The following is a 27,222-nucleotide window of genomic DNA, read 5'->3' on the forward strand; positions in this document are numbered from 1 at the left end:
CCCGCAGGCTTCCGGTGGGGAGCGGCTGCCATGATTGCTCGCGGAATGACCACGACGGAGCCACGAGATGGTGGTGCTCTCATGCTGACGCCAGCTTCAGTCTGAATGATCCAGAAACAAGGTGGGGCTTTCATCGTTTGGGAAAAAAAATGTTCTAAACCAATGAAAAGTGTTATTTTTAGGTCATATGACCAAGCCTTCCATCTTTAGGAAACCAAAAGTAAAATGAACCAATGAAAAGTTTTATAAACAAGTCACATGACCTGTTCTGCGGCATAGGGCTACAAAAAGCGTAGAAAATCCGTTGGCACGTGAGGCGGCGTCAGTAGCGGACCGATGTGCGAATAGGCCGAAGGCAGCACAACGCGTCGAGATCCGGATGGCACCGAGGTGGTGTCCAGCAAATTGCCGCACTGGTGTGGCCATCCTACAATGCTGCGCCGAAAGACGGCGTGTCCAGCTGGTCACTGTCAGTAGCGGACCGATGTGCGAATAGGCCGAAGGCAGCACAACGCGTCGAGATGCGGATGGCACCGATGTGGTGTCCAGCAAATTGCCGCACTGGTGTGGCCATCCTACAATGCTGCGCCGAAAGACGGCGTGTCCAGCTGAGTTGCGGTCACTGTCAGTAGCGGACCGATGTGCGAATAGGCCGAAGGCAGCACAACGCGTCGAGATGCGGATGGCACCGATGTGGTGTCCAGCAAATTGCCGCACTGGTGTGGCCATCCTACAATGCTGCGCCGAAAGACGGCGTGTCCAGCTGAGTTGCGGTCACTGTCAGTAGCGGACCGATGTGCCGAGATCTGGATGGCCAAGTTTCAAGTTTCATCTGGCAGTTTTTCTCCATCCCTCCTGGATCAAAGAAGGTGAATGCTAAATATGCCACCTGCCTCATCTGAACATATGAAGTTAAGTTGTATACACTGTGGTGCTATGCTGTCCTATGGCAACATGAGCATCAACCTGATGAATACGGCATTCGAAAATCATAAATGCCCTAATGCACCCAAGAAGTAATTTTTTTTTTTCTCCAGTTGAGCCGTTTTCAATGCCTGTTTTTTGTTGTTTCCCCTCCATCAAGAACAAAACAAAAATACAAGGCGCTAAGATCCGAATGGCAAGTCCTGGATGTTGAGTGCCTCAGTTGAGAGTTCTGAGCAGTGCTTGTAAGACTGTCTGAAGCTTATTTGCACCTGCTGCAGCTTCACTAGGTCCGGCGGAACTTTTTTCCTTTTCCTTTCTGCATCTTTTCCTACAATGCGTTTCATCTGAAGACACGACCAGGTCCCTGAATGTGTGCAGGGGGACGCTATTGATTGAATGAAAATGGCGGCTTGACACAAAGCTGACTCAAGCATTACTGTTGGTGCTATACAGACAAAAATTGGTTTTCAGTTTGTACATTCTTCAGGTTTTTTTTTCCATCCAAGTCTGATTGAGAGTTTGTAGAAAAATGGCTTCAGATTTTCCACATACTACTCTTCAACATTCTTCCTAAATGTAACAATGTGAAACTCACTAGGAGAACGGCTGTTTCTGTTTCCTTTCAAAATGCTGCCACCAATATTTTCTGAATGGAAGACACCATCTTGTAGCATAAAGGGCCGAAAGGGGTTCTGGTCTGGCCGATGGTTGGTGGAGACATTTTGACTATATCTTGGACCTGCCCGGCCTCGCCCAAAATGGCGCCGGTATAAATGGGACTCGTAACTCTTTGCCCGCAAATGTATATCTAGAAAATGTTATTGTAAGTGGCCCTGTCGTATTTTAATTACAAAATGTACGTCCACCGATTCCGCAACTGTTAGACACCTTTGTTCTTGTCACCTAATGGCCCGCTCGTTACGTTCTTCTACAGTGTAAATGTCTCCTCATCATATATGATTTGAGTTTGCTCCGTGGCCGGCCCACGTGGTTATAGGCCCGTATTTGTATACTGACATTTTCACAATAAAGGTTTTTAAAACAAAACACGGTAGTAGTATTTTCATTTGTAAAGTTTTTACTTTTAGTGACTGTTTTCGAATCAGTAAAAGGCAAGTGAAATAAAGCAGTCCAATTACATGACGGATAAAAGGTATAATATGTAGGAACGCAGTAAAGATAAATGGTCAAGGGCAGTTGTGTTTTTCATGTCTGCAACATAAAGTGATCGATAAGAATCTGATAATCAGGCGCATCGGCGACTAAGACAGCAGGTCGAATCTCTTTTACTCAACGGCTCCGTCATGGAAGGAAGAAACGCCCTTTTTCTCGAAAAAGGAATATATTTTACTTGCCAGACAGTTGTAAATTTTCCGGGAAAGTACATTAGCCTGGAATATTATAACATATGTTTGAAAAAAAAATATTGTTCGAAAATAATAAAAAGCGTAATTTTTAGGTCATATGACCAAGCTTTTCATCATTAAATTAACAAAAGTAAAATGAACCAATGAAAAGTTTTATTAACAAGTCACATGACCTGTTATGCTTACGTTACGCGCTGCGCGCCGCGCCTCGGATCACTTCCGGGTGCGCTAACGCGGCGTGTCATAAAACGCATTACGTGACAACGTAGGTCAAGAATATAGTCTAAATGTCTCCACCAACCAGCGTTCAGAACACAACCCCTTTCAGCAGTCCAAAAAGTTCTGTTAAATGACAACAGAGGGGACAGGCAACAAGAACCATCAGTCAAAGAGGGGAGGGCAAGTTCTTCTCTTCCGGGTCATGTTGGGGCGCTACCGGAACTGATCGAATTGGTAGTCTACAGTGTTTCTGGATGTTTCAGACTAAAGCTGGCGTCAGCATGAGACCACTACCATCTCGTAGCTCCGTCGTGGCCATTCCACGAGCAATCATGGCAGCCGCTCCCCACCAGAAGCCTGCGGGAGTCGGAGGCCCCCATGACTTTTGTAGAATCTTCACGGCTGAGGGGACGCTTTTCGAGAATGGGATCCAAGCCCTAGCAGACAAGCGTCCGAGTTCCAAGGTGTCCCAGGGCCATTTTAGTGGACCAGGCCCAAAACCGAAGAGCCGGCCGCCATTTTGAGAGTCCTGTGGCAGCCGCCTATCGCTGCACCGCTAGAGGTGGCGCATCTCAACTACATGGTGAGCGAGACGCTGTAGTCGCAAGAGCGGGCGGAAAACAGCTGAATGGCGGAAGAGGCACAGTGTAGCAAAAGCGGGCGGAATGGCAACTAAAACGATAAAGGGGCGCCTCACTACAGCTTGTCTTCAGGTCAAACGGATTGTGGGACAAGGTACAGAATTGAAGAGTCATCAAAAGGCAAAAAGTACCGCCGGACCCCGGGAGCCGGCCGCCTATGTCGGGGGCGATCTCAGGCTACACCAGTGCTATAAGACTTGGGGAGGGTGTCGGAGCCAAGCGTCTTCTCCGAGTCCATGGCCATCACAGCGCCCCTCAGGGGCCTCCGTCAAGCTGTTTAGGAAGGTAACATATCATATTGTTTTCTAATGCAGTCAGGTCCACAAACGACACTCACTTACTTTGAGAATAGTGAAGCTGCAGTAGGAGGAAATAAGCTTCAGACAGTGTTACAAGCGCTGCTCAGAACTCTTAACTATGGCACCCAACATCCAGAACTTATGCTATTTGAGAATGGTAGTGACATCGAAGCATCTCGGGGACCAAAACCATTAACGTACTTTCACGTATGAAAATCTTACTTGGGGAGGGGGCAGGAGCGAAGCGCCCCCTCCCAGTCAGCGCCACCACACCGTATGTTGAAAATCTGAAGCCATCGTTCTACAAAGTCAATCAAACTTGGATTGAAAAATCTAGAAAAATGTACAAACTGAAAACCAGTTTTGGTCTGCATAGCATCAGTAACAACGCTTGAGTCAGCTTTGTGTCAAGCCGCCATTTTGATTCAACAAAGCACAGGCATTGAAAAAGGCTGAAATTCAGAACTCTAAACTATGGCACCCAACATCCAGGAGCTTGCTATCCGGATCTTGGAGCCTTGTGCTGTTTTCGATCTATTCACACATCGGTCTACTACTGACATCATCTTATAAACCAACGTTATGTAAATAGTTTTTTAATAAAATGTTTTACCCTGTTTCTTTGCTGGTGTGTTGTCTATATTTTTAATATTTGCATAGGGTTTGTCATTATTTTGTGCGGGATGGGTGATGGAGCCGAGCTGTCTTGCAGCCCTCATGGTGTGGAGCTCAGTTCATCTCACTATTTTCGTATTTCTCAAGAAGGGTTGTTCCTAATATTTCTATTTTAGCGAGGTCAAAAAGAGATCCAATTAGTGGCCTACTGATTTTGCTCGATTACTTTTATTTTTTTACACGATTTTTCACTATCTGCAAAGACTAAACAGAGTATTGCGACTTTGTGCTTGTTTGTAAATAGAGAATGATCCAAAGAGAACCAATTCTAAAACAGTAAATGCTTGGACAACAATCAATCAAATGGAGAGACAAGGAGGTACGACGGATTACAACGGGGGTAAAGGCCTGCGTTAACTACCCTTCTGTATCTGCAAAGAGAGAGTACTAACAAAGGCAAAAGAGGGGAGGGGGGGGGGGGGGCAGCGTTCAAAGCACATCAGCGTGCATAAATACGAAAATGTTTTTATCTATCACGTACTTGACATTTTAAAGCTTTTCATATTTGCTATTAAAAAACCAATGAAATTCACAGAAAAAACCATAGGTTATAGTGGATATATAGTTAGGAATTTGCATTTACAAAACCTTGAAAATTCAATGAAAAAACCATAGGTTATAGGCCATATATAGTTAGGAATTAGCATTTACAAAACCTTATTTTACTCGCATAAAACCATTGAAATTCCATATATAGTTAGCTAACTATAAGCGCTAACTATATATCGCGCACCCGCAATCCACTGCTGATGATGTCACATATTACATCATTCATGACATGGTCAGTGACATCACTGATGACATCACTGATGACATCTCAAATGACATCACTGATGACAACTCAAATGATATCAATGATGACATCTCAAATGACATCACTGATGACAACTCAAATGACATCACTGATGACATCTCATTTGTCATCACTGATCACATCACTCATGTGATAATACAATGAACCTCTTCAGACTCTAATATAACCTTACATACACTCAGTATAAACAGACACTTACAGACTGTCACTCATCCATGGACTTACTCACACACCTAGTCAGTCATGCAAAGAATCAATCACACCTCCATTTCCTCAACTATACAGTTATACACATCTTACTTATTCAAACATATAATAACACATATTTACTCTCTTATATAATCCCTGATACAAGCTCACAGTGATCGATACAGCCACTCACACATTCACTGGCTCTTATGTTCAGTTATTTATATATCTCAACTCTCACATGTATTGTGTTTTACATACGTACTTACTTGCACATGTAGCAATGAGAAATCCATTCACTCACCAACACACCCATGCACAGTCAACCGCCCATATAGCTGTTTCCACATGCACTCTTGAACTCATACTCCTAGTGAATCAACTGCTTACACATCTATGCACAGAGTCACGCACCTCCCAGCCACCCACACACACACTCAGCCTCCCATTCAAATATTTGGGCAACCAATCAATAACCCATATGGCCACTCTTATAGCTACTGATCAACACATGCAGCAGCTTACACAACATCAAACATACTGATGCACGAATTAAGACAGTTTAGTCACTAACCCATGTACTCAGTGAGACACATTTAATCACTCACTCATACAGTCAGTCATGCACCTACTAAATTCTTCATCCAGACACTTATACATCCACTCATTCTTCAATATGTGAAACATATTTAAACTTTACAGACACATACAATCACTGGATGTTGTGATCAGTGATGTCATCAGTGATGTCACTGACCATGTCATGAATGATGTAATATGTGACATCATCAGCAGTGGATTGCGGGTGCGCGATATATAGTTAGCGCTTATAGTTAGCTAACTATATATGGAATTTCAATGGTTTTATGCGAGTAAAATAAGGTTTTGTAAATGCTAATTCCTAACTATATATGGCCTATAACCTATGGTTTTTTCATTGAATATATATATATATATATATATATATATATATATATATATATATATATATATATATATATATATATATATATATATATATATATATATATATATATATATATGTATATATATATGTTTAGTTACAACTTTAGTTCACAAACTGCTTTGCACGATGCGAGAAATTAAATAAAACACTGACAACATTCCTTGTTTTATTTTCACTACGTGCATGCGCGGATTTCTATATTTTTAAAGGCACATACAAACCAGTAACGTGACGCAAATAATTGCCATACTATTACATTAGAACACATTAATCGCTAATACGCAAAGCTTTAGCTAAGATTCAATTTGCACAGTTTGCATGAGAAAATCACTGCTTGTTTTGCCTGCACTCATAATATTTTGCTAATGCTATATTTCTTTTATAGGGTCAAAAAGTAGACGTTTGTTGCAACTGACCCATCGACTACACATATTTGAAATTCGTTATATAAACACGGTATGTTAATACTTTATTTATTTTACTTAATACATTTCTTTTTTTAATAATTGCTGTCTGTACTGGGCATTCTTTGCTGTATAGTTATACACAACATTTCGCTCATAAAGCACATCTTACGCGTTTGTACGTGAAAGCTGCACTGGTGAAGTTGTAGTCAGCAGAGAAGGAAAACTTATAACCAACACTTTTTTTACAGGTCCCTGTAGGAAATGCTTAGAAACTCATTTACCACACGCAATATACATAGATCTTCTTCTTTCCTGCCTTCCCTTTCAATTTCTTTCTTGCCTTTCCTTATGTCTCCTGCATTTACTCTGCATCTCCCTCACAATTTTACATTCACTGTCCTTTCTTTCACTCTCGCACTATTCTTCTCTCCTTTTCTCCTACTTTCTCTTTCCTTTGCTCTCCCTCTCTCTCCTGCATCCTCTCTCTTCTGCCCTCACCCTATATATTCATCCCCACCTTCTTTACAGGTCCCTGCAGCAAATGCTTACATACTAAGCTAGCACATGCAACATACATACATCTCCCTCTCTTGACTTCCATTTCAATTTTGCATTCTTGCCTTTCTTTATCTCTCTTTTGCGTTTACTCTGCATCTCCTTACCCATTTTGCCATCAGTCTTTCTCTTTTATTTACTCCTGCTCTATTCTTCCCTCACTATTACTCCTTTTTTTTTCTTCTCCTCTCCCTCTTTTTTTCATCCCCTCTCTTATACATACTCTCTCCTGTCTTCCCATCTTCTTTCCTTCTATCATGCACGCTTTTTCTTTTACTCCCTCACTCTATTCTCATATATCTCATTCTTTCCTGCCTTTCCTTATCTCTCTCTCCTGCATTTACTCTGCATCTCCCTCACAATTTTACATTCACTGTCCTTCTTTCTTTCACTCTCGCACTATTCTTCTCTCCTTTTCTCCTATTTTCTCTTTCCTTTGCTCTCTCTCTCTCCTGCATCCTCTCTCTTCTGCCCTCACCCTATATCTTCATCCCCATCTTCTTTACAGGTCCCTGCAGCAAATGCTTACATACTAAGCTAGCACATGCAACATACATACATCTCCCTCTCTTGACTTCCAGTTCAATTTTGCATTCTTGCCTTTATCTCTTTTGCATTTACTCTGCATCTCCTTCCCCATTTTGCCATCAGTCTTTCTCTTTTATTTACTCCTGCTCTATTCTTCCCTCACTATTACACCTACTTTCTTTCTTCTTCTCCTCTCCCTCTTTTTTCATCCCCTCTCTTATACCTTCTCTCTCCTGTCTTTTAATCTTCTTTCCTTCTATCATGCACACTTTTTCTTTTACTCCCTCTCTATTCAGCTCTCACTTTTACTCATCCTTTCCTTCTCTCTCCTGCTCTCTATTTCTTGCGTCCTCCCCCTTCTGCTTGCTATCTCCCTCCTTATCTATTATGCTTATCTCTCCTACCTTCTCTTTTCATATTCCTTCTATCTTTATTTCTCTCACCCTCTTGATATCTTTACCTTTTGCCCCTCTCTTCTTCCATACACTTTCCACCACTCTCCTTCTTTATCTCCTCCTTATATCTCGCTCTTTTGTATTCCTTCTTTATTTCTCTCAATTTTGCCCACTCTATCCATCTTACTTTCACACTCTTGTGCTTTTCTTCTTTATCTACCCTTTTTCACATTCTTCTGTCACAATCTGGTTCCTCCCGTTCTCTCTCTTGCACTCTCTTCCTTTTTTAAAATACTTCTTTATCGCTCTCCTCTATATCTCTCTCTCCTTTCTGCTCTCTCTCTTCCCTCTCCATCTTGCCCCTTATTCCAGCCTCTCTCTCTTTCCTTCTTGCTCCCGCTCTATTATGCTTCTCTCTTTATCTCCCTCTCCTTTCTGCTTTTTTCTCTTGGCCATCGCTCTCCCTCTTGTCCCTCTTCCAATTGCTCCCTTAATTCTTTCTTGCTCATGTTTATCCTCCATTTACCTTCTGCCTTCTCTCTCTCTCTCCCTTTTGCCCTCTCTCTTAGTTTCACTGTCTATCTCCTTTCCTATCTAGTTCTCACTTTCCATCTTGCACTCTTTTTTTGGCCTTTGACTCCATTCTGCACTCTTTTCACCCTTTCTATGTTCTCTCTCATGATCTCCATTTATCTTGCATCCTCTTTACTTCCTTATCTATCATACTTCTATTTCCTGCACTCTCTTCCTTCTTTATCTTTGTCTTCTTTTCACCTCTTTGCGTTCTCTCCTTATCAAGCTTCTCTTTCACTTGCACTCTTCCTCATCCTTTCTTCTTTATCTTTCTCCTTTTTTATTTACACTCCTTTTTCTTTTTGCCTATCCTCCCCTCTTTCTTTCCATCTCTCTCTTCTTCCTGACCTCTATCTCTTTCTACCTTGCTACTTTATAGTCTTTACTACTATACTAGTTACTCTATAATACATAGTGCTTCTAATTCTCTATTTACAACTTCTAATATACTTCACACAAATGTCCTCACTCTTTTCAATCTTTTGCTAACAGTATATTTTACTTTTACAGGACAAAAAATTTGCCATTTGGTGCAACTGCCCCATCGAAGACACATCTTTCAAATTCGTTCATTCAACACGGTACGTTCATACTTAAAACTTATTTTACTTTAGACATTTTTTTGGGTAGTACTTCCTGTCTGTTCTGGGCATTCTTTGCTGGATAGTTATACACAAAGTTTGCCTCATAAACAACATTTAATTTAGTTTGGAGATGAAAGCTGCACTGGTGAGGTCGTAATCAGGAGAGAGGTCAAAGCTAAAGGAAAACTTATAACTAAGACTTTGTTCACAGGTCCCTGCACACACCCTATATCTTCCTCCACATCCTGCAGCAAATGCTTAGATACTGAGACAGCACATGCAACATACATACATCTCCCTCTCTTGCCTTCCCTTTCAATTTTGCATTCTTGCCTTTCCTCTCTCTTGCATTTACTCTGCATCTCCTTCATGATTTTGCCAGCAGTCTTTCTATTCTATTTACTCCTGCTCTATTCTTCCCTCACTTTCTCCTACTTTCCTTCTTTCTTTTCCTCTCCCTCTTTTGCATCCCTTTTCTTCTACACTCTCTCTCCTGTATTCCCATCTTCTCTTTCCTTCTATCATGCACTTTCTTTTACTCACTCACTCTATTCTGCTCTCACTTTTACTCCTCCTTACCTTCTCTCTCATGCTCTTTCTATCTTGCGTCTCGGCTTGCTCTCTCCCTACTTATCTATTATGCTTATCTTTCATGCCTTCTCTTTACCTATTCCTTATATCTTTATCTCTCCCTCCCTCTTGCTCCCTTTACCTTTTGCCCCTCTCTAATTCTTGCATACCCCTTCCATCTCTCTCCTTTTTTCTCTACTTCCTAGATCTCGCTATCTCTCTTGAATTCATTCTTTATCTCTCTATTTCCTGCGTCCTTTCTCCCTTCTGCTTGCTCTCTCCCTCCTTTTCTATCATGCTTATCTCTCCTGCCCTCTCTTTTCCTATTCCTTCTATCTTTATCTCTCTCCCTCTTGCTCTCTTACCTTTTGCCCCTCTCTTCTTCTTGCATACCCTTTCCATCTCTCTCCTTTCTTTCTCTCCTCCTTATGTCGCTATCTTGTATTCCTTCTTTATTTCTCTTTATTTTGCCCACTCCATCTTACATTCACACTCTTGTGCTTTTCTTCATCTACTCTCTCTCACCTTCTTTCTTCCATCACAATCTGTTTCCTCCCGTTCTCTTTATCGCTCTCCTATATATCTCTCTCCTTTCTGCTCTCTCCTACTTCTCCCTCCTGCCCCCTATTCCAACTGCTCCCTTCTTACTTATTTCTTGCTCATGCCCTCCTTCCCACCCTCCCTTTCCCTCATGCCTTTTCTCTCTCTCTCTCCCTTGCTCTCCCTTTTGCCCTCTCTCTTACTTTCACTTTCTATCTCCTTCCCTATCTTGTTCTCCATTTCCATCTTGCACTCCTTCTCTTTCTTGCCCTCTGACTCCATTCTGCACTCTCTTCTCTCTCCCTTTTGCTCTCTTTCTTCTCCCTCCTGCCCCCTATTCCATCTGCTCTCTCTCCTTCCTTCTTCCTCCCTCTCTATCATGATTCTTTTTTATCTCCCTGCTGCTATTTTCCCTTTGCCATCACTCTCCCTCTTGCCCCCTCTTCCAACTGCTCCCTTCTTAATTCTTTCTTGCTCATGCACACCCTCCCTTTAACTCCTGCTTTCTCTCTCTTTCTTGCTCTTCCTTTTGCACTCTGAGTTTCACTCTCTATCTCCTTCCCTATCTTGTTCTGCCTTTCCATCTTGCACTCCTTCTATTTTTTGCCCTCTGCCTCCATTCTGCAGTCTTTTCCCCCTTTCTACGTTCTCTCTCATGATCTCCATTTATCTTGCATCCTCTCTACTTCCTTATCTATCATACTTCTATCTCCTGCACTCTCTTCCTCATTTCTTCCTTATCTTTCTCTATCTTCTTTTCACCTCCTCTCTGCGTCCTCCGTTCTTTCTTTTGCACTCTCTCTTCCTTTTTTTAATTACTTCTTTATTCTTTCTTCTCTATATATCTCTCCTTTCTGCTCTCTTCCTTCTTCTTCCTGCCCCCTATTCCATCTGCTCTCTCCTTTCTTGCTCCTTTTCTATCTATCATGCTTCTCTGTCCTGCACTCTCCTTTTTCTTTTATCTTTTCCTCTTTCTAATACTCTCTGTGTTCCTCTTCCTCCCTATCTATCATTCTTCTCTCTATCTCCTTTATGCTTTCTTTTCTCTCTACCGTCCCTCTCTCCGGCACCCTCTTCCATCTGCTCTCTCTCCCTCCCTCCTTCTTGCTCATGCCCTACTTCTTACTCTTCCTTTACCTTCTGCCTTCCTCCTCTTTCTTCTTACTCCTGCGTCTTATCTCCTTCCTGCCTTCACTCTCCATCTCTGTCCTCATCTTGTCTTCTCTTTCTATCTTGCACTCTTTGGCTCACTGTCTCAGTCTCCATGGTGCAAGGACCCCCATAGAGAGAGATGTAGATGGAGGGCAGTAAGAAGAGAGCAGTTGGAAGAGGGGGCAAGAGGAAGAGTGATGGCAAAGGGAAAAAAAAGCAGAAAGGAGAGGGAGATAAAGAATAAGGATAGATAAGGCAAGAGAGAGAGAGTATGCAGAGAGTGAGCAAGAGAAAAAACAGATAAAAGAGAGAAAGTTAAAAGGATAAAAGAGGGAGCAAGTGCAAGAGAGAAGAATAGTACATAGGGAGGAAGAGAAAGGGAAGACAAAAAGAAAAGTAAGGGTAGAATGAAGTCAAAAATTCCTTTTCAAACTTAAAAAAAATTCCGGTCATTCAAAAGAGACAGTCATTTATTTGTTACAAAACACAACATCGCTTACCTGAAAGTAGTTACGCCAAGGAGGAGACCAGACACGGAAACACTAGAGAGAACAGCCCAAAAAAGAAACATATTAGAAGAATATAAACAAAATAGCCGAACACCTGTAAGAGAAATACAAATTACATTACAATTTGAAACGCGTACCTGAAATCCCTTGTGCCACGGAGACAGCGAGCCATGGATCCCAAGACAAAATACCGACCGGAAATAGTTACTATCTTGCACTCTTTGTTTTCTATCTTCTCGCTCCATTGTACCCTTACTTTTCTTTTTGTCTTCCCTCTCTCTTCCTCCCGATCTACTATTCTTCTCTCTTGCACTTTCTCCCTCTTTTATCCCTTTAACTTTCTCTCTTTTCTATCTTTTATCTGTTTTTTCCTCTTGCTCACTTTCTGCATCCACTCTTTCTCTCCTTCCTTATCTATCATTATTCTCTTTATCTCCCTCTCCGCTTTTTTCCCCTTTGCCATCACTCTTCCTCTTGCCCACTCTTCCAACTGCTCTCTTCTTTACTGCCCTCCATCTACATCTCTCTCTATGGGGGTCCTTGCACCATGGACACTGAGACAGCGAGCCAAAGATCTCAAGACAAAATGGCAACAAGAAATACTTGGCCAACCCTGCTGTCAAATACCTGCAACAAAAGAAAAATAAATTTAGTCAAATTCGGAGCATTCAAAGTGACAGTATTATTAGCTTTACAAAAGACAAAATTGCTTACCTGAAAGTCCTTACACCACTGAGACGGGCCTCTTGCTCCTGCACCTTCTTCCATCCATTCCTCCTTCTTGCTCATGCCCTACATCCTACCCTCCCTTTTTCTCTCTCTCTCGTGTCCTCTCTCCTTCCTGCCTTCACTCTCTATCTACGTCTCCATCTTGTCTTCACTTTCTATCCTGCACTTTTTACTTGCTATCTTCTCACTCCATTCTGCACTTACTTTTCTTCTTGCTTTCCATCTCTCTTGATCTCTCTTATGTGTCTTCTCTCTTCCTCAACACTTTCTAGCTACTTTGTGTGCTTTACACACATTTTTCCACTTCACTTCCCAAAGTTAGTGTTAGCATCCCTATAAGGCTATATAGATATATAGATGGTGTTAACTATAGTGTTTATTTAGGAACACTATGCCACAACTATGGAGCACCCTGGACAAACGCAATGACCTATATTTACAACTAATTGTGTGAAAGTTTTATATGTTTGTCTGTTATTTCTTTTACAGGTGCACAAACACTCCGCAATTAGGAGTATTTTTGGAATGAGCAATTGCTCTTCCCCCTTTTTTTATGCACTAAATCATTTTTCTGATATTTTCACTTTCACGCCCCCAGGTCAGGGTGGACGATTAGAGAGTCCATACCGCCGGGGTATAATTCTGTCATTATAAATGCCTAAGTAAATTTAAACAACTGTAAAGGATGAAACATGTTGACTGACTAATTAGTATTTTAAATTAACAAATCCATTACCTTGGGCATTAAATTCAGACACATAACTCTTTCATTTGTGTACTAAGCATCAGAATTATAGAATTGTACTTACACATTAGGCACTTTTAATTATAAAACTCACAACATGCCTTTTTCACAAAACCAGCTCCGCAGTCTTCTGGCGTCGTAGCACACCAAAGAGGCATTCGGCCTCTTTGGTGGGGCCCAATGATGAAGCATGACACTGACTAGGTCGGTGTGTGAGGGCTTTCTTTTCCACCTAAAGTGAGTGTGCAATTCCCCAGTTGCATCACTCAGTCTCTGTGGCAATTTGAGACTTATTTAACGTCTTTTCTCTTGTTTATTTAGATTTAACAGGGGACTAAGTGTTCCTTAATCTCCCTGCCTCTCCTATTGTTCTTTTGTACTTGCTTAAAATTACAAACAATGCTTCTAATACACTCTTTACAACTTCTAATAAAATTCACATTGTGTAATTTACATTTCTATCTTTTTTTTTACCTTCCTTTCTACACCTCTATATCCTCTCTCTTCCTTATCATACTTCTCTCTTTTCCTTATCTTTCCTACTTTATCTTTCTCTTCATCTTTCCACTACTCTCAATATTGCCTATCCACCCCTCTTTATTTCCATCTCTTCTTCCTGCCCACCATCTCTCTCTATCTTGCTCACTTTATCCTCCTTACTACTATACTTCACTAGTTACTCTATACTACATACACTTCTAATACTCGATTTACGACTACTAATATGCTTCATCACTCAGTCCACACACATACTACACATACAACTTCTACACATAGTATTAAAGTATGTACTACATATACACTTTGTACACACAATTTCTACACATATGCCTTTATACATATACGTTCGCCACTCATTACACATGCACTCTTTACACATGCACTCTTTACACATGCACTCTTTACACATGCACTCTAGTCACAATGTTTCAAAAACCTATATCAACATACAATACAATACACTATATAGTATTAAATATAACTTACTGTATACACTATTTAATAGTAGTAATTAATTAAAATTAAAAAACTTTTTGCTAAAAATTTTTTATATACTAACAATGATTAGGAGTATCGAGCCACTTTTATTATATTAATATGTAAACTCAATATTAATGCTTGTTTTCATTCTTCCTTAGATTGCCAATTGATTGAATAAGATCAGACGTTCATAATTGTTTGACACAACATCATCAGTGAAAACATCATCACGGTAAAAGTATCTATTTTGCTTCTGTATTCACTTGTAAGTATAGAAGTAGCAAGGAAAAAAATAAGACACATATATTAACACACACACACACACATATATATATATATATATATATATATATAATATATATATATATATATATATATATATATATATATATATATATATATATATTGTATATACTTATAATTAGGAAATATCATATAGAAGATTTACATAGGTCACATTAATCTTAAGAAAAAAAAATTAGTTAAGAAAAAAGTCAAACTAATTGCTTTGTTTTGCTACCAGCTCCAACTATAAAACAAGTCAAAAACAACAATAGAGTGGATTTAGATAAAAAAAACTAGACCTAATCATATATATAATAATTTATTAAACAAAAATTATATATATATTTATATACTTACCATTGAGAATTATTTCTTTTATAAAGACAATTGCTAATTGTTTGAAAATTTATACAATTAGAAGTATCTTTTTTAAATAAGTTATCAACCTGTAACTTGAAATATATTTAAAAACAGTAAAATAACTATATATATATACATATAAATATATACAAATATATATATATATATATATATATATATATATATATATATATACGCTAATAGTATAAATTATAGCTAGTACATCACTAAAATTGTAAAAAAGATACATCTAAAGTTGCTACCTAAAATACAAAGCAAAAAAATAGTGTTAAATTAATTGCCTTGGATTATAGTTAACTACAAAACAAATATAAATTAGCTATAGATATATATATATATATATATATATATATATATAGATATATATATATATATATATATATATATATATATATATATATATATATATATAAGAGAGAGAGAACGAAAAAAGACTCAGGTATAACAAAAAAATCTAGCAATACTGTAGCGATATCAAATTATTTAATAAATTAGCTTAGCTAAGATGCAAATACTAGCAGCAGATTATCATCAAGGTCATGACAAATTTACATGCAATTCTAGAGGTTATCAATGCTTGCCAAATAGTACTTTTGCAATTATACACAACTATTACAAAGATGCACATACATGGACTAAAGAAGACTTGCATTACATTATGAAATTAGGTGATGCTTTATATATAGATATGCATTTACTTCATAGCGAACAACTTAGGCATCCAGATGAGTTACCAAATTTTATTGAACACAATACTACTATCTATTCTCTTAAACTTAAAGAACCTTATTATGGAGACATATTACAACAATGTGACCCTTCGTTTCCAAATCTCAACCAAATATTAAAACCTGCACTTGATTACAACTCCGGTGTTATACTTTGCATGGAAATTTATGTTATTTCCATTTTTAAGAAAAATGATTCGTACTTTGTATTTGACTCACATAGTCGTGATAACACTGGAATGCCTCACCCAAATGGAACATGTATTACTATACAGTTCAGATTTGAAAAACTTCTAGAGTACATCACAAATCTGGCACACTATCTAAAGAAACCAAACATGAATTGTGTACCGTATGAATTAACTCCAATACAAATAAGTACGATTAAAAAAGAATCACTTCAAAAAGCAATGGTGCTTCATGAAAAAAATAAGAATGCAGTAGCACCGAAAAATATTTATGTGTATTCTACTAAAGCTAGTGAAAAAATGTTCACACAAGCATTTGAAATGCGTATAGAAAATGCCAAAAAATTCATTCAGAGATGTCAATCTAAAAAAAAACACTTTTTTGAATAAGGAACAGCCATTAGCATCTTTAGATAATACTCCTAGTACTAGTACATATTCCTGTGCAATTCTCACTACAACAGGGCCTAATAATCTATCTAAAAACAACAGCAAGCAGATCAGCACAACACAATATACTAATACACCAGAAGAGACTACTCCTACTGACACATATGCAAGTATACTTAAGAAAACACTAAAGGGCAACACAGAAAGACAACATATTAATAGCACACACATAAATGTACAAGACAATACCAGCAAGTAATTTAAATACCAACACATATTCTACTAATGTAATTAATAGCACACACATAAATGTACAACAAACAATATACACAAGTAATTTACATACAAACACATATTCAAGTGATTACTATAATACATATAAACTTATTACTGGAAGTAATGACAGTTTACTTCATGATAATATACACAATAGCACATTGCACAACAAGGAAAATAGCACAAATAATACCAATATAGATTCAAATATTTTAACACAAACACCACAAGAAATTCCCTTTTTACATAACACACATCCACAGGAAAAAAATACACATAGTGATAAAAGTATTCACTATACACATTCTCTTCAAAATAGTATATTTGCTATTCTAAAGAACTACTGTAAACCAGCATATATTTGGGATAGTGTAGACTTGCACTGTATTATGAATCTTGGAGATGCTTTGTACACTGAAATGCACTCTGTTGATGAACAAGATTGTATGCAACCTCTAAAGTTACCAAATTACATAGTTAGCAATGACATAATCTATTCTACAAAGCTCAAAAAATGCTTTAGCGAAGAACTAACAAAATCAGCACAAACTTCACATAGTAAATTTATATCTGCATTAACTTCTACAATTAATTCACAAACTGGTGTATTGATCTCTATAGGTAGATATATAATTTCAGTCTTCAAAACTATACATACATACTCTCTATTTGATTCACATAGCCAAAATGAAAATGCAATACAACATCCTAATGGAACATGTATTGCTATCCAAATTGAATGAATGAATGAATGAATAACTTTTTATTGTTTGGTTACTCAAAACCATTACATTAAAACAAACGTATAAAAAGGAGTTACAAAAGTTAAAACAGGGAATGGGTTAGCGAAAAAGTCTATGCATTTACGAAGTCTCTATTCATTTAAGCCCTGAGTGGCCATCATCTTAGACCGTGTCTCTTGGATGAACTTCCCAAATGAGGCCATGTCTTTTACTGTAGACAGTGTATATAATTGATGGACCGCCTCCTTTACAGTTCGGGTCCCCGCATGTCTTAGAATAGGCCTGAGGTAGAGACTGCGTGCTGCACGCAGGGCCGGGCAGCAAAATAACAGATGAGCGTGGGACTCACGTTTGTAGTTGCAGAGCCTGCATTCCAATGCACCCAGCTCTGCCCGCTCAACACCATATAGTTCTTTGAGGGGCAGAGGGTGTAGTCTATAGGCCAGAATCTTATGGAGAGCTGTGCGGCCCAGAGCCTGCGTGAGATGGTGTTTTGGATTGTACACAATATGCGGCAGGCATAGGGTCTCGTGTAGGTCTCTTATCGCTAGTGACTCCAAGTCCAATTCGCGGGAGCGAACCTGAACTTGTTTCTTGATTGCATTTTTGATTGCCATGTAGTTTACTAGTTCAGGGTCCCAATGTTCAGTGGCCAGATTGAGGCGTACTTTTGCCGCTGTAAGGGTAGCTGACCAAGGATTCCCAGGTTCCATAAAGATATATTTCAAAACTGCCTTAAGTGTCTTATCTTTTGCGGTTGAAGTAAGGTAGTAGTATTTACTTAAGGCCGCCATCTCTTCCAAGATTTGTTGGTTGAGCGAGAATTCTAAGCGGATAAGGGTGTTTCTAGTGCTCTTCGGTAAGTGAAATATTCTCTTGTATGCTCTGCAATGAATTTTTTCAAGTTCCTTGTTTAGTTTGCCAGGGTACGCTTGCTGAGCGTAGTTGAGGGCCGGCATTAGTTTAGCCTTTAATACTCTTCGAATGGCCGTTATCCAAATTGACTCTATTATTCTTATTATAGAATACATCCTAAAGTTAGGCAATAGAGAACAAATTACTAATTCTGAGAGTATTTCTTTAGATTTAACTACAGTGAACATAACAACAATTAGCAAAAAAGGATTACAGCAAACACAACGGAATCATAAACAAGGAAATGTAAAGTCTAGAAAAAGCATATATGTTCATACGACACATATATCTATAAATGCATTAGGGGAAATTCCTTCAAATAACTTACAAGTAGAAAATACAATAATAAACACACAAAACAGCAATAGTCAAGACAATAGACTGCATGTAACAGAAGACAGTTATTTAGCTTCACACATAGCTCTTAACAATACTGAGATAATAAACACATTAACAGCTGATGTTGAATCACTAATTCAAACAACCAATATAGAAATTCTAGAAATAAACAGTAATAGAAAAAGAAAACGGACACAAAACAAAGAGAATGAACCTAATCATAGAGATATAGCAGGTCAAACAACAAATGATATAATTAGGATATTTCAGGAAGAAATACGATATGGACCTGAGTACACTTGCACTATTTGCAATCAACTATGGCATAAGCAAAGTCTTCAAAAAACAAACAGTATTAGTAAGAGAGCTAAATTCATAGAATGTAACATTAGCAAATACAGAACAGATGAGATATGCAGAACATGTTACACATATATATCTAAAGACAAAATACCTCCATGTTCAGTATATAATGGGATGACATTTCCTGATATCCCAGCAGTCTTACACTTGCATAACTTAGAAGAAAGATTAGTATCACCAAGAATACCTTTTTTACAAATTAGAACATTACCACGTGGATTCCAAAAATCTCTATCAGGTGCAGTAGTAAATGTACCTGCAGACGTTATGACAACAGTAACTGTTTTACCAAGGCAAATTAATGATAACATGACAATTCGAATAAAATTAAAAAGAAAATTAAGTTATAAATCTTATACCCATTATGAAAACGTTAGACCAAACAAAGTTAAACGTGCAGCTTTATATTTAGCCACTACTAGCACGTTGTTTCAAGAATATGGAATCACTATTAATAAAGATTGGGATTATACAACACAAGATATACATTCTTGTGATGAGACTTCAGATACAAGTTATATGTCAGATTCCTCAGACAACATTCCAGCAGGAAATTTAGATACTATGTTAGATAATGAAACTATTACTACAGAAACAAATAATATTTTAAGTTTAGCACCTGCAGAATATAACACACCAAGAGGCTTGTATGAAGACAAAGATTCTGAATATTTGGCATTCCCAACTATATTTTACGGAAAACGAAGGCCAACTAATAAAGAAAGGCATGTCCCAATACATTACAGCACAATCTGTCAATCAGAAGTAAGAAGTAATGATCTAAGAGTAGCAAAGTGTGTTACTAATCTTTTCTTTAAATTAAATTAAAAACATTACACATTAAACAATTACAGAGCAAAATATTTATATCTCTTAGGAAATACTTTAATAATGGAAACATTATAACTGCCAAAGACATAAAAAATAAATTAGATACAATTTTACAGTATAATGAAGGATACAAAATACTTAAAACTATCCGTAGTTCACCACCATATTGGGAGCAATGCAAAAAAGACCTCTTTGCTATGATTAGACAATTAGGATTACCAACATTTTTTTTAACTTTATCTGCTGCAGAAACGAAATGGTATCACTTAATTAACATATTATTACGTACAGAAAAGAGACCAGAATGCAGAAAAGAAGAATTTAAAAATATGTCATGGGAAACAAAATGCCAATTAATACAGCAAAATCCCATTACATGTGCAAGACATTTTGACTTCCAAGTTAGGAAATTATTTAATTCTATTTTATTGCATGAAAGTAATCTGATTGGCAAAATTATTGATTACTTTTATAGAGTGGAATTCCAACAACGGGGATCACCACATATACATGCTATAATATGGATAGAAAATGCTCCACTATATGAAACTTCTGATAGAAATGAAGTCACTACTTTCATAAATAAGTATGTTACATGTGCAAAAACACAAGAACCAGATATAGAGTCTTTACTACCTCTACAAAGACACAGCCATACCAAAAACTGCCGTATCAAACATAAAAGAACATACAAAAATCATTATCCCAGATATCCAATGCCTGAAACTTTTATACTAGAACCAATAGAGCTAGACAAAACAAATAACGAGCTCTTACAGCAAATTGAACTAATACATCTAACTATAAACAGCCAAGAATTTTCAAATTATACTTTTGAACAGTTTTTACATTCAATGAACATAGATCTAAAACAATATACTTTATGTATACAATCTATTATAGAAAAAAATACTATTTTCTTGAAAAGGACACCAGCTGAATGCTTTATAAATAACTACAATCCAACTATTTTGAAAGCATGGCAAGCAAACATAGATATACAATACATCTTAGATGCATATGCATGTGCTGTGTATATTGTTTCATACATTAGTAAATCACAGCGAGGAATGAGCAAATTAATTGCCCAAGCTGCTAAAGAAGTACATGCCAATCCAAGTATTAAAGAACAACTTAAGCATATAGGTAACAAATTCTTAAACTGTACAGAAATAAGTGCCCAAGAAGCAGCATATCTAATACTACAAATTCCTTTACGGAAAAGTTCAAGATCTTTTATATTTATCAATACAAGTCCTAATGAAAAGCGTACATACTTATTAAAAGACATCGAAACTATCAATTCTTTACCAGATGAGTCTTGTAAAATACAATATGATAATATTATAGTGAGGTACAGCAAACGCCCTGTAAAATTAGAAACATGTACATTAGCTGACTATGCATCTATGTATAATGAAAAGAAAAAATGTAAAGGAAAAGAAGAAACAGGCCATGACAATTTCCTTATTGAAAATAACTTTCATAGCTCAGATGACGAAGAACTTGAGATAAATTTAGTAGACGAAACAAACTACATAAAAAGAAAAAAAGCAAGAGTAATTCGCTATTGCAGATTTAACATCAAAAATGACTCCGAAAATTACTATAGAGAATTGCTCATGCTTTTTTACCCATGGCGAAATGAACATAATATAATTAATAACAAGGAAACTTATTATGAACGCTATCTAGAACTTAAAAATGCAGTTGATTCTAACCATAATAAATATAATAAACATAATAAACAACTAACAACTAATAGCAATGAAACTAGTATATTAGATACATTGCTACCACCAATAGATACAGAAGAAGATAACACCATATTCCATGAAGTGCAAAATAATGAAAACCCATTGTATGACCTATCATTTGATTTAGGGATTAGAAGTACAAGTAGAGAAGAAGCACTAAGCAATAACATAATGCCAAAAGAACAATATGATAGTATAATGCAAAATCTAACAGCAGAACAACTTAACTTTATATATCATCATTTGCATTGGGTTAAAACAAAAGAAACACCATGCTACACATTTTGTACAGGTGGTGCAGGAGTAGGCAAAAGTTTCCTTATAACAGCACTTTACCAAACATTAGTACGTTATTACAATACAAAAGCAGGAGAAAACCCAGATAACATATATGTATTGCTTACAGCTCCAACTGGCAAAGCAGCACATAACATTCAAGGCAAAACACTACATAGTACTTTTAAAATACCTATTTCACAAACACTAACTCATAGACAGCTAACTCATGAGAATAGAAGCACACTACAAGGTCAGCTAATGCATCTTAAATTGCTAATAATTGATGAAATATCAATGGTAGGGGCTAATGTATTCAACTTTATACATAATAGATTGCAAGAGATAAAAATGTCTGATCTCCCTTTTGGCGGAATATCTATTTTAGCAATTGGAGACTTTTACCAATTGAAGCCAGTTTTTGACCCATACATATTTGACAACCCAAAACATTCATATAGGCCAGTAACTACTAATTTATGGCAGACACATTTCAAGTTATTTGAGTTGACTAAAATAATGAGACAACAAAATGACTTGCCATTTGCTGAACTACTAAACAGATTAAGAGAAGGGAAACAAACAAATGAAGATATTATACAGATAAAAACACGAGAAATAGAGCCACCTGAAAACATTAGCAAAACGATCCCTTACATTATGGGAACTAACAATGAAGTCAATAGCATAAATAATGCAGTTTTATTAGAACATATAACCCATTACCCAGTTTACACAGCTACAGCAATAGATACAGTTGCAGCAGACTTAAGTGAAGCAGTAAAAAAAAAAATACTCCAACAGTTGCCCACAGATCCTACTAAAACAATGAGCCTGCCATCAATATTACATATTGCATTGCAATTAAGATATGATTTAACTAACAATATAAATGTCAATGATGGTTTAACAAATGGTGCAACAGGTATAGTAGAATTTGTAGAAACTATCAATAACAGCCCAAATGTAATTTGGATTAATTTTGATAAAGAAACAGTAGGCAAATTAACAAGACAAGAAAACAAACACATATATCACAGTAATATTTTGCCTCATTGGACACCCATTCATGCTATTACACGGCATTTCCAATATACACAGAAATGTATAACTATTATACGCAAACAATTCCCATTGCGACAATCATCTGCAAGAACTATACATAGAACACAAGGAGAAACAATTGAGCCCATTTACATTCACTTTAACAACAGTAAAGTACATCATCTGCATTATGTAGCTTTAAGCAGAGCTAAATCTTTAGACAACATATACATTAGAAACTTTCAGCAAGACAAAATAGCTGTACATCCAAAAGTACATGAAGAAATGACACGTTTAAGAACACACATGCAATTACAAATATCAGTACCACAATTAGATAGCTATAGACAACAGTGTAATATAATTGTCCATAACATACGGTCCTTGCAAAGAAATTACACTGCTATTAAATCAGACAAAAATATCATGAACAGTGATATTATATGCCTCACTGAAATAAACACAACTAGAAAAGCAGGTAAGAATACGTTCTTAATAGAACAATATCACCTAGTATTATTTGATAAATTTCACAACCAGCACACAAAGCATGGTATTGCCATTTATTACAAAAAAAACATGCTTTTATCGCCAATATATCAAACACAACACGAAATTGACTTTTTATTTTTCACTCAGCATCTTAATGATTCTGAATACTTATTTATTATACTGTACAAACCACCACATGTACTTTTGCAGACATTATTACAAGTATTAAGTAGCATAATTAACTTGTATCCAAATTCGAAATATGTCATCATGGGAGACTTCAATATAGATTTAACACAAATGTCACCAAACAGAACTTTGCTATTAGAATATATGCTGCAGCAATTTCAATGCCAGCAAAAAATACAACAATACACAACAGACTACAATTCTACACTAGATCACATCTATACTAATGACAACATCATGCACTACGGTACATTAGAATCATATTATAGTGATCACAAAGCATTATGGGTGGCAGTTTAAAATGCAACCACTTCATTAACATGCTATTTTATTACAGGTAATAGCAAAAGGGGAAAAATTTATGTTCAGAATGTGTACTAACATTTTCTCTCGTTTCAGATGATTTCCATACAAGACCTCAAAAAAATGAAACATGAAGACAACAAACCGTACCAAAAAACAATCCGAGCCAACGTAATAAAATGTTCGACAAAAACAAACTATACAAATGCTAAACAAGAGAACAAAGTCATGTATCATCTAGCTCTAGCTGATGAAAGTAGTTGCATTAAAGCAACGTGCTACAATGAGCCATTTTACCAGCAAACTAAAGAAGGACAAGCTATTATGATTCGCAATTTCTTAGCCAAAAACAATGTGATTATCGTCACGAAACAAACGAAACTATCACGCATGATGCCCTTATCTATACCTCAAGAAATAATACAGGAGGCAGAATATATCCTACAACCCCCTGCTCCACCAATATCACCTATAAAAACAGTTAAAGCAGCTTCACTACGCTCATTAATGAGCATTTCTGGGACTATTGCAGAGGTAAGCTTATAAAAAGAAAGAAAATTATCACACACACCCTTTTACACACACACTATATACCAAAAACTCTTGCACACAATACTTACCGCATTGACAGACTCTCACTCTTTGACAGACTCTCTCTCTTTGACAGACTCTCTCTCTTTGACAGACTCTCTCTCTTTGACAGACTCTCTCTCTTTGACAGACTCACTCTCTTTGACAGACTCTCTCTCTTTGACAGACTCTCTCTTTGACAGACTCTCTCTTTGACAGACTCTCTCTCTTTGACAGACTCTCTCTTTGACAGACTCCCTCTCTTTGACAGGCTCTCTCTCTTTGACAGACTCTCTCTCTTTGACAGACTCTCTCTCTTTGACAGACTCTCTCTCTTTGACAGACTCTCTCTCTTTGACAGACTCTCTTTGACAGACTCTCTCTCTTTGACAGACTCTCTCTCTTTGACAGACTCTCTCTCTCTTTGACAGACTCTCTCTCTCTTTGACAGACTCTCTCTCTCTTTGACAGACTCTCTCTCTTTGACAGACTCTCTCTCTTTGACAGACTCTCTCTCTTTGACAGACTCTCTCTCTTTGACAGACTCTCTCTCTTTGACAGACTCTCTCTATCTTTGACACTCTCTCTCTCTTTGACACTCTCTCTCTGTTTGACACTCTCTCTCTCTTTGACAGACTCTCTCTCTTTGACAGACTCTCTCTCTTTGACAGACTCTCTCTCTCTTTGACAGACTCTCTCTCTTTGACAGACTCTCTCTCTTTGACAGACTCTCTCTCTTTGACAGACTCTCTCTCTTTGACAGACTCTCTCTCTCTTTGACAGACCCTCTCTCTCTTTGACAGACTCTCTCTCTCTTTGACAGACTCTCTCTCTCTTTGACAGACTCTCTCTCTTTGACAGACTCTCTCTCTCTTTGACAGACTCTCTCTCTCTTTGACAGACTCTCTCTCTCTTTGACAGACTCTCTCTCTCTTTGACAGACTCTCTCTCTTTGACAGAATCTCTCTCTTTGACAGACTCTCATAAAAAACACTTTCGTACACACTCTTGAGCACACTGTTTCGCACACTCACACACTTTCACACACACTCTTTAACACACATATTCTGCTACAACACGCTCACACCCACTCTTTAACACCCACACTCTTACACACCAACACTGTAACATAATAAACAAATTTCTATTACCAATTTTTTGTCTTACAGGAAGAAGAAACAAAAACAATTATTATTGCTGGCCAAGATACAAAACTTAAATCAATAACTGTGAAAGATACAACGGACTCAGTAAAAATAACTCTTTGGAGAGATGCCACAGACTTCCCCATAGAAATTGGATCCTACATAAAGATGACGCACCTGACAGTGCATGAATTTAACAGCAATAAAATGTTAAACACAACAAGAAATACACAATTTCAAGTAAGTACAAATTATTAAAATATTAATAACTTGCTCTACTACTCAATCTATACTATTTACTTTTTAAAACACTATCAAACTCTATATTCACTAATTACAATTCACTCAAACTCTCTCTTCTAATACTCTCTATCTAAATCGATTAAGCTATACTACGTATTCTACTAATCACTACTATAAAACTCACTAATACTCTCCACTAATAAATCTACTACTCAATCTTAACTACTCTCTCTTTATTACTCACACCATAAAAAAACACTATTACAGACAAATAACATTCACTATTTCAAAATAACTTACTAATAATGCCCAACTATCACTTACAAATATGACTTTAATACTAACACTTAAGTACACAATTTTTTGTCGTTTTCAAATTCTCTTTATACTACTACGCCAATAACTTCAATACTCCAAAAAATAATTAACAATGCACTCAAAAAATCATACACACTCCACTAATAACTCAAAGTCAACTCACACTGCACTATTAACTATAATCACTATTTACATTACTATTCTAAAACACAAAACTAGTACCTACTACTCACTATTTATTAATACGTATTTTTACTAAAGTAGCTATAACATTACAAAACAGTCTCTAATCCTCTATTATACACACTATATTATACCTTTTCACTATCTTTACTCACATCTATCCTTTCTTAAACTATCTTCACTACTTATTAACATTATTTAAGCCTGCATATAACAAGAAATTTTTCCGTAGGTCAACACAAGAAAAGAAATAAAAGAACTTCAAAAAAATGAAATTAACTAACTTCTTTTTCCTTCACAGAAAATACAACCACCAGAAGAAGAAATAAATATGACTATATATGGGCTAGAAACTGCGAATCAGGAACACTGTACACTAAATGTACATATTGATAACGCCGAAAATTTACAATCTGTAGAAATAAATAACAATATTCTACTGGACTTCTTCAATATACCACCCGACATTGACGACATTCAAGAAGCTCTAATGCCTAACTTGCCAAAAAATGTTAATGTAATTTTTCAAAACGGATACATACTAAAAATACATGAGTTGTAAAAAAGGACACAATACTTTAATGTAAATAGAAGTACAAAGAGAAGATATTCAAATTATGTTTCAGTAAAAAGGCTAAAAATACAGTATTTTAATTAAAGTTTAATTTGCTTTCATACAATAATACTAAATATATTTACTTAAATAAAATTTTTAAAGCTTTTTATCTTGTCTTTGCATTATTATTTACAGAGTACATAAGATATGTTAATGGCCAATTTTACTTTAAAAAGACTACAACAAATGCAATAATTCTATGTTCTATAGCAAATTAAGCAAAATGCAAAAATGTTACTGTGCACAATTTTTTTTTACAGAAGCTACACCACATGCACTCA

At 36.8% G+C, this 27,222-nt stretch overlaps 1 protein-coding gene across 1 annotated transcript; it reads left to right on the forward strand.

Moving 5' to 3' along the window:
* Nucleotides 1-14,524: 14,524 nt before the first annotated feature.
* LOC147664942 (uncharacterized) lies at nucleotides 14,525-26,887 on the forward strand. Its single transcript, XM_086949872.1, has 4 exons — nucleotides 14,525-14,598; nucleotides 23,963-24,400; nucleotides 25,606-25,821; nucleotides 26,627-26,887. Exons 2-4 carry the CDS (start codon nucleotides 23,963-23,965, stop codon nucleotides 26,885-26,887), a joined length of 915 nt encoding a protein of 304 aa, XP_086805998.1. The 5' UTR covers nucleotides 14,525-14,598.
* Nucleotides 26,888-27,222: the final 335 nt, after the last annotated feature.

Source organism: Lissotriton vulgaris, unplaced genomic scaffold (genome assembly GCF_964263255.1).
Source record: "Lissotriton vulgaris unplaced genomic scaffold, aLisVul1.2 SCAFFOLD_6572, whole genome shotgun sequence".
In the NCBI taxonomy this organism is placed as follows: domain Eukaryota; kingdom Metazoa; phylum Chordata; class Amphibia; order Caudata; family Salamandridae; genus Lissotriton; species Lissotriton vulgaris.

Excerpts from the sequence above, each read along its gene's own strand:
- LOC147664942 (XM_086949872.1), top strand. The coding sequence starts at position 23,963 with ATGATTTCCATACAAGACCTCAAAAAAATGAAACATGAAGACAACAAA. Across the intron at positions 24,401-25,605 it reads TTTCTGGGACTATTGCAGAG|GAAGAAGAAACAAAAACAAT; the intron begins GTAAGCTTATAA and ends TTTGTCTTACAG. Across the intron at positions 25,822-26,626 it reads CAAGAAATACACAATTTCAA|AAAATACAACCACCAGAAGA; the intron begins GTAAGTACAAAT and ends TTTCCTTCACAG.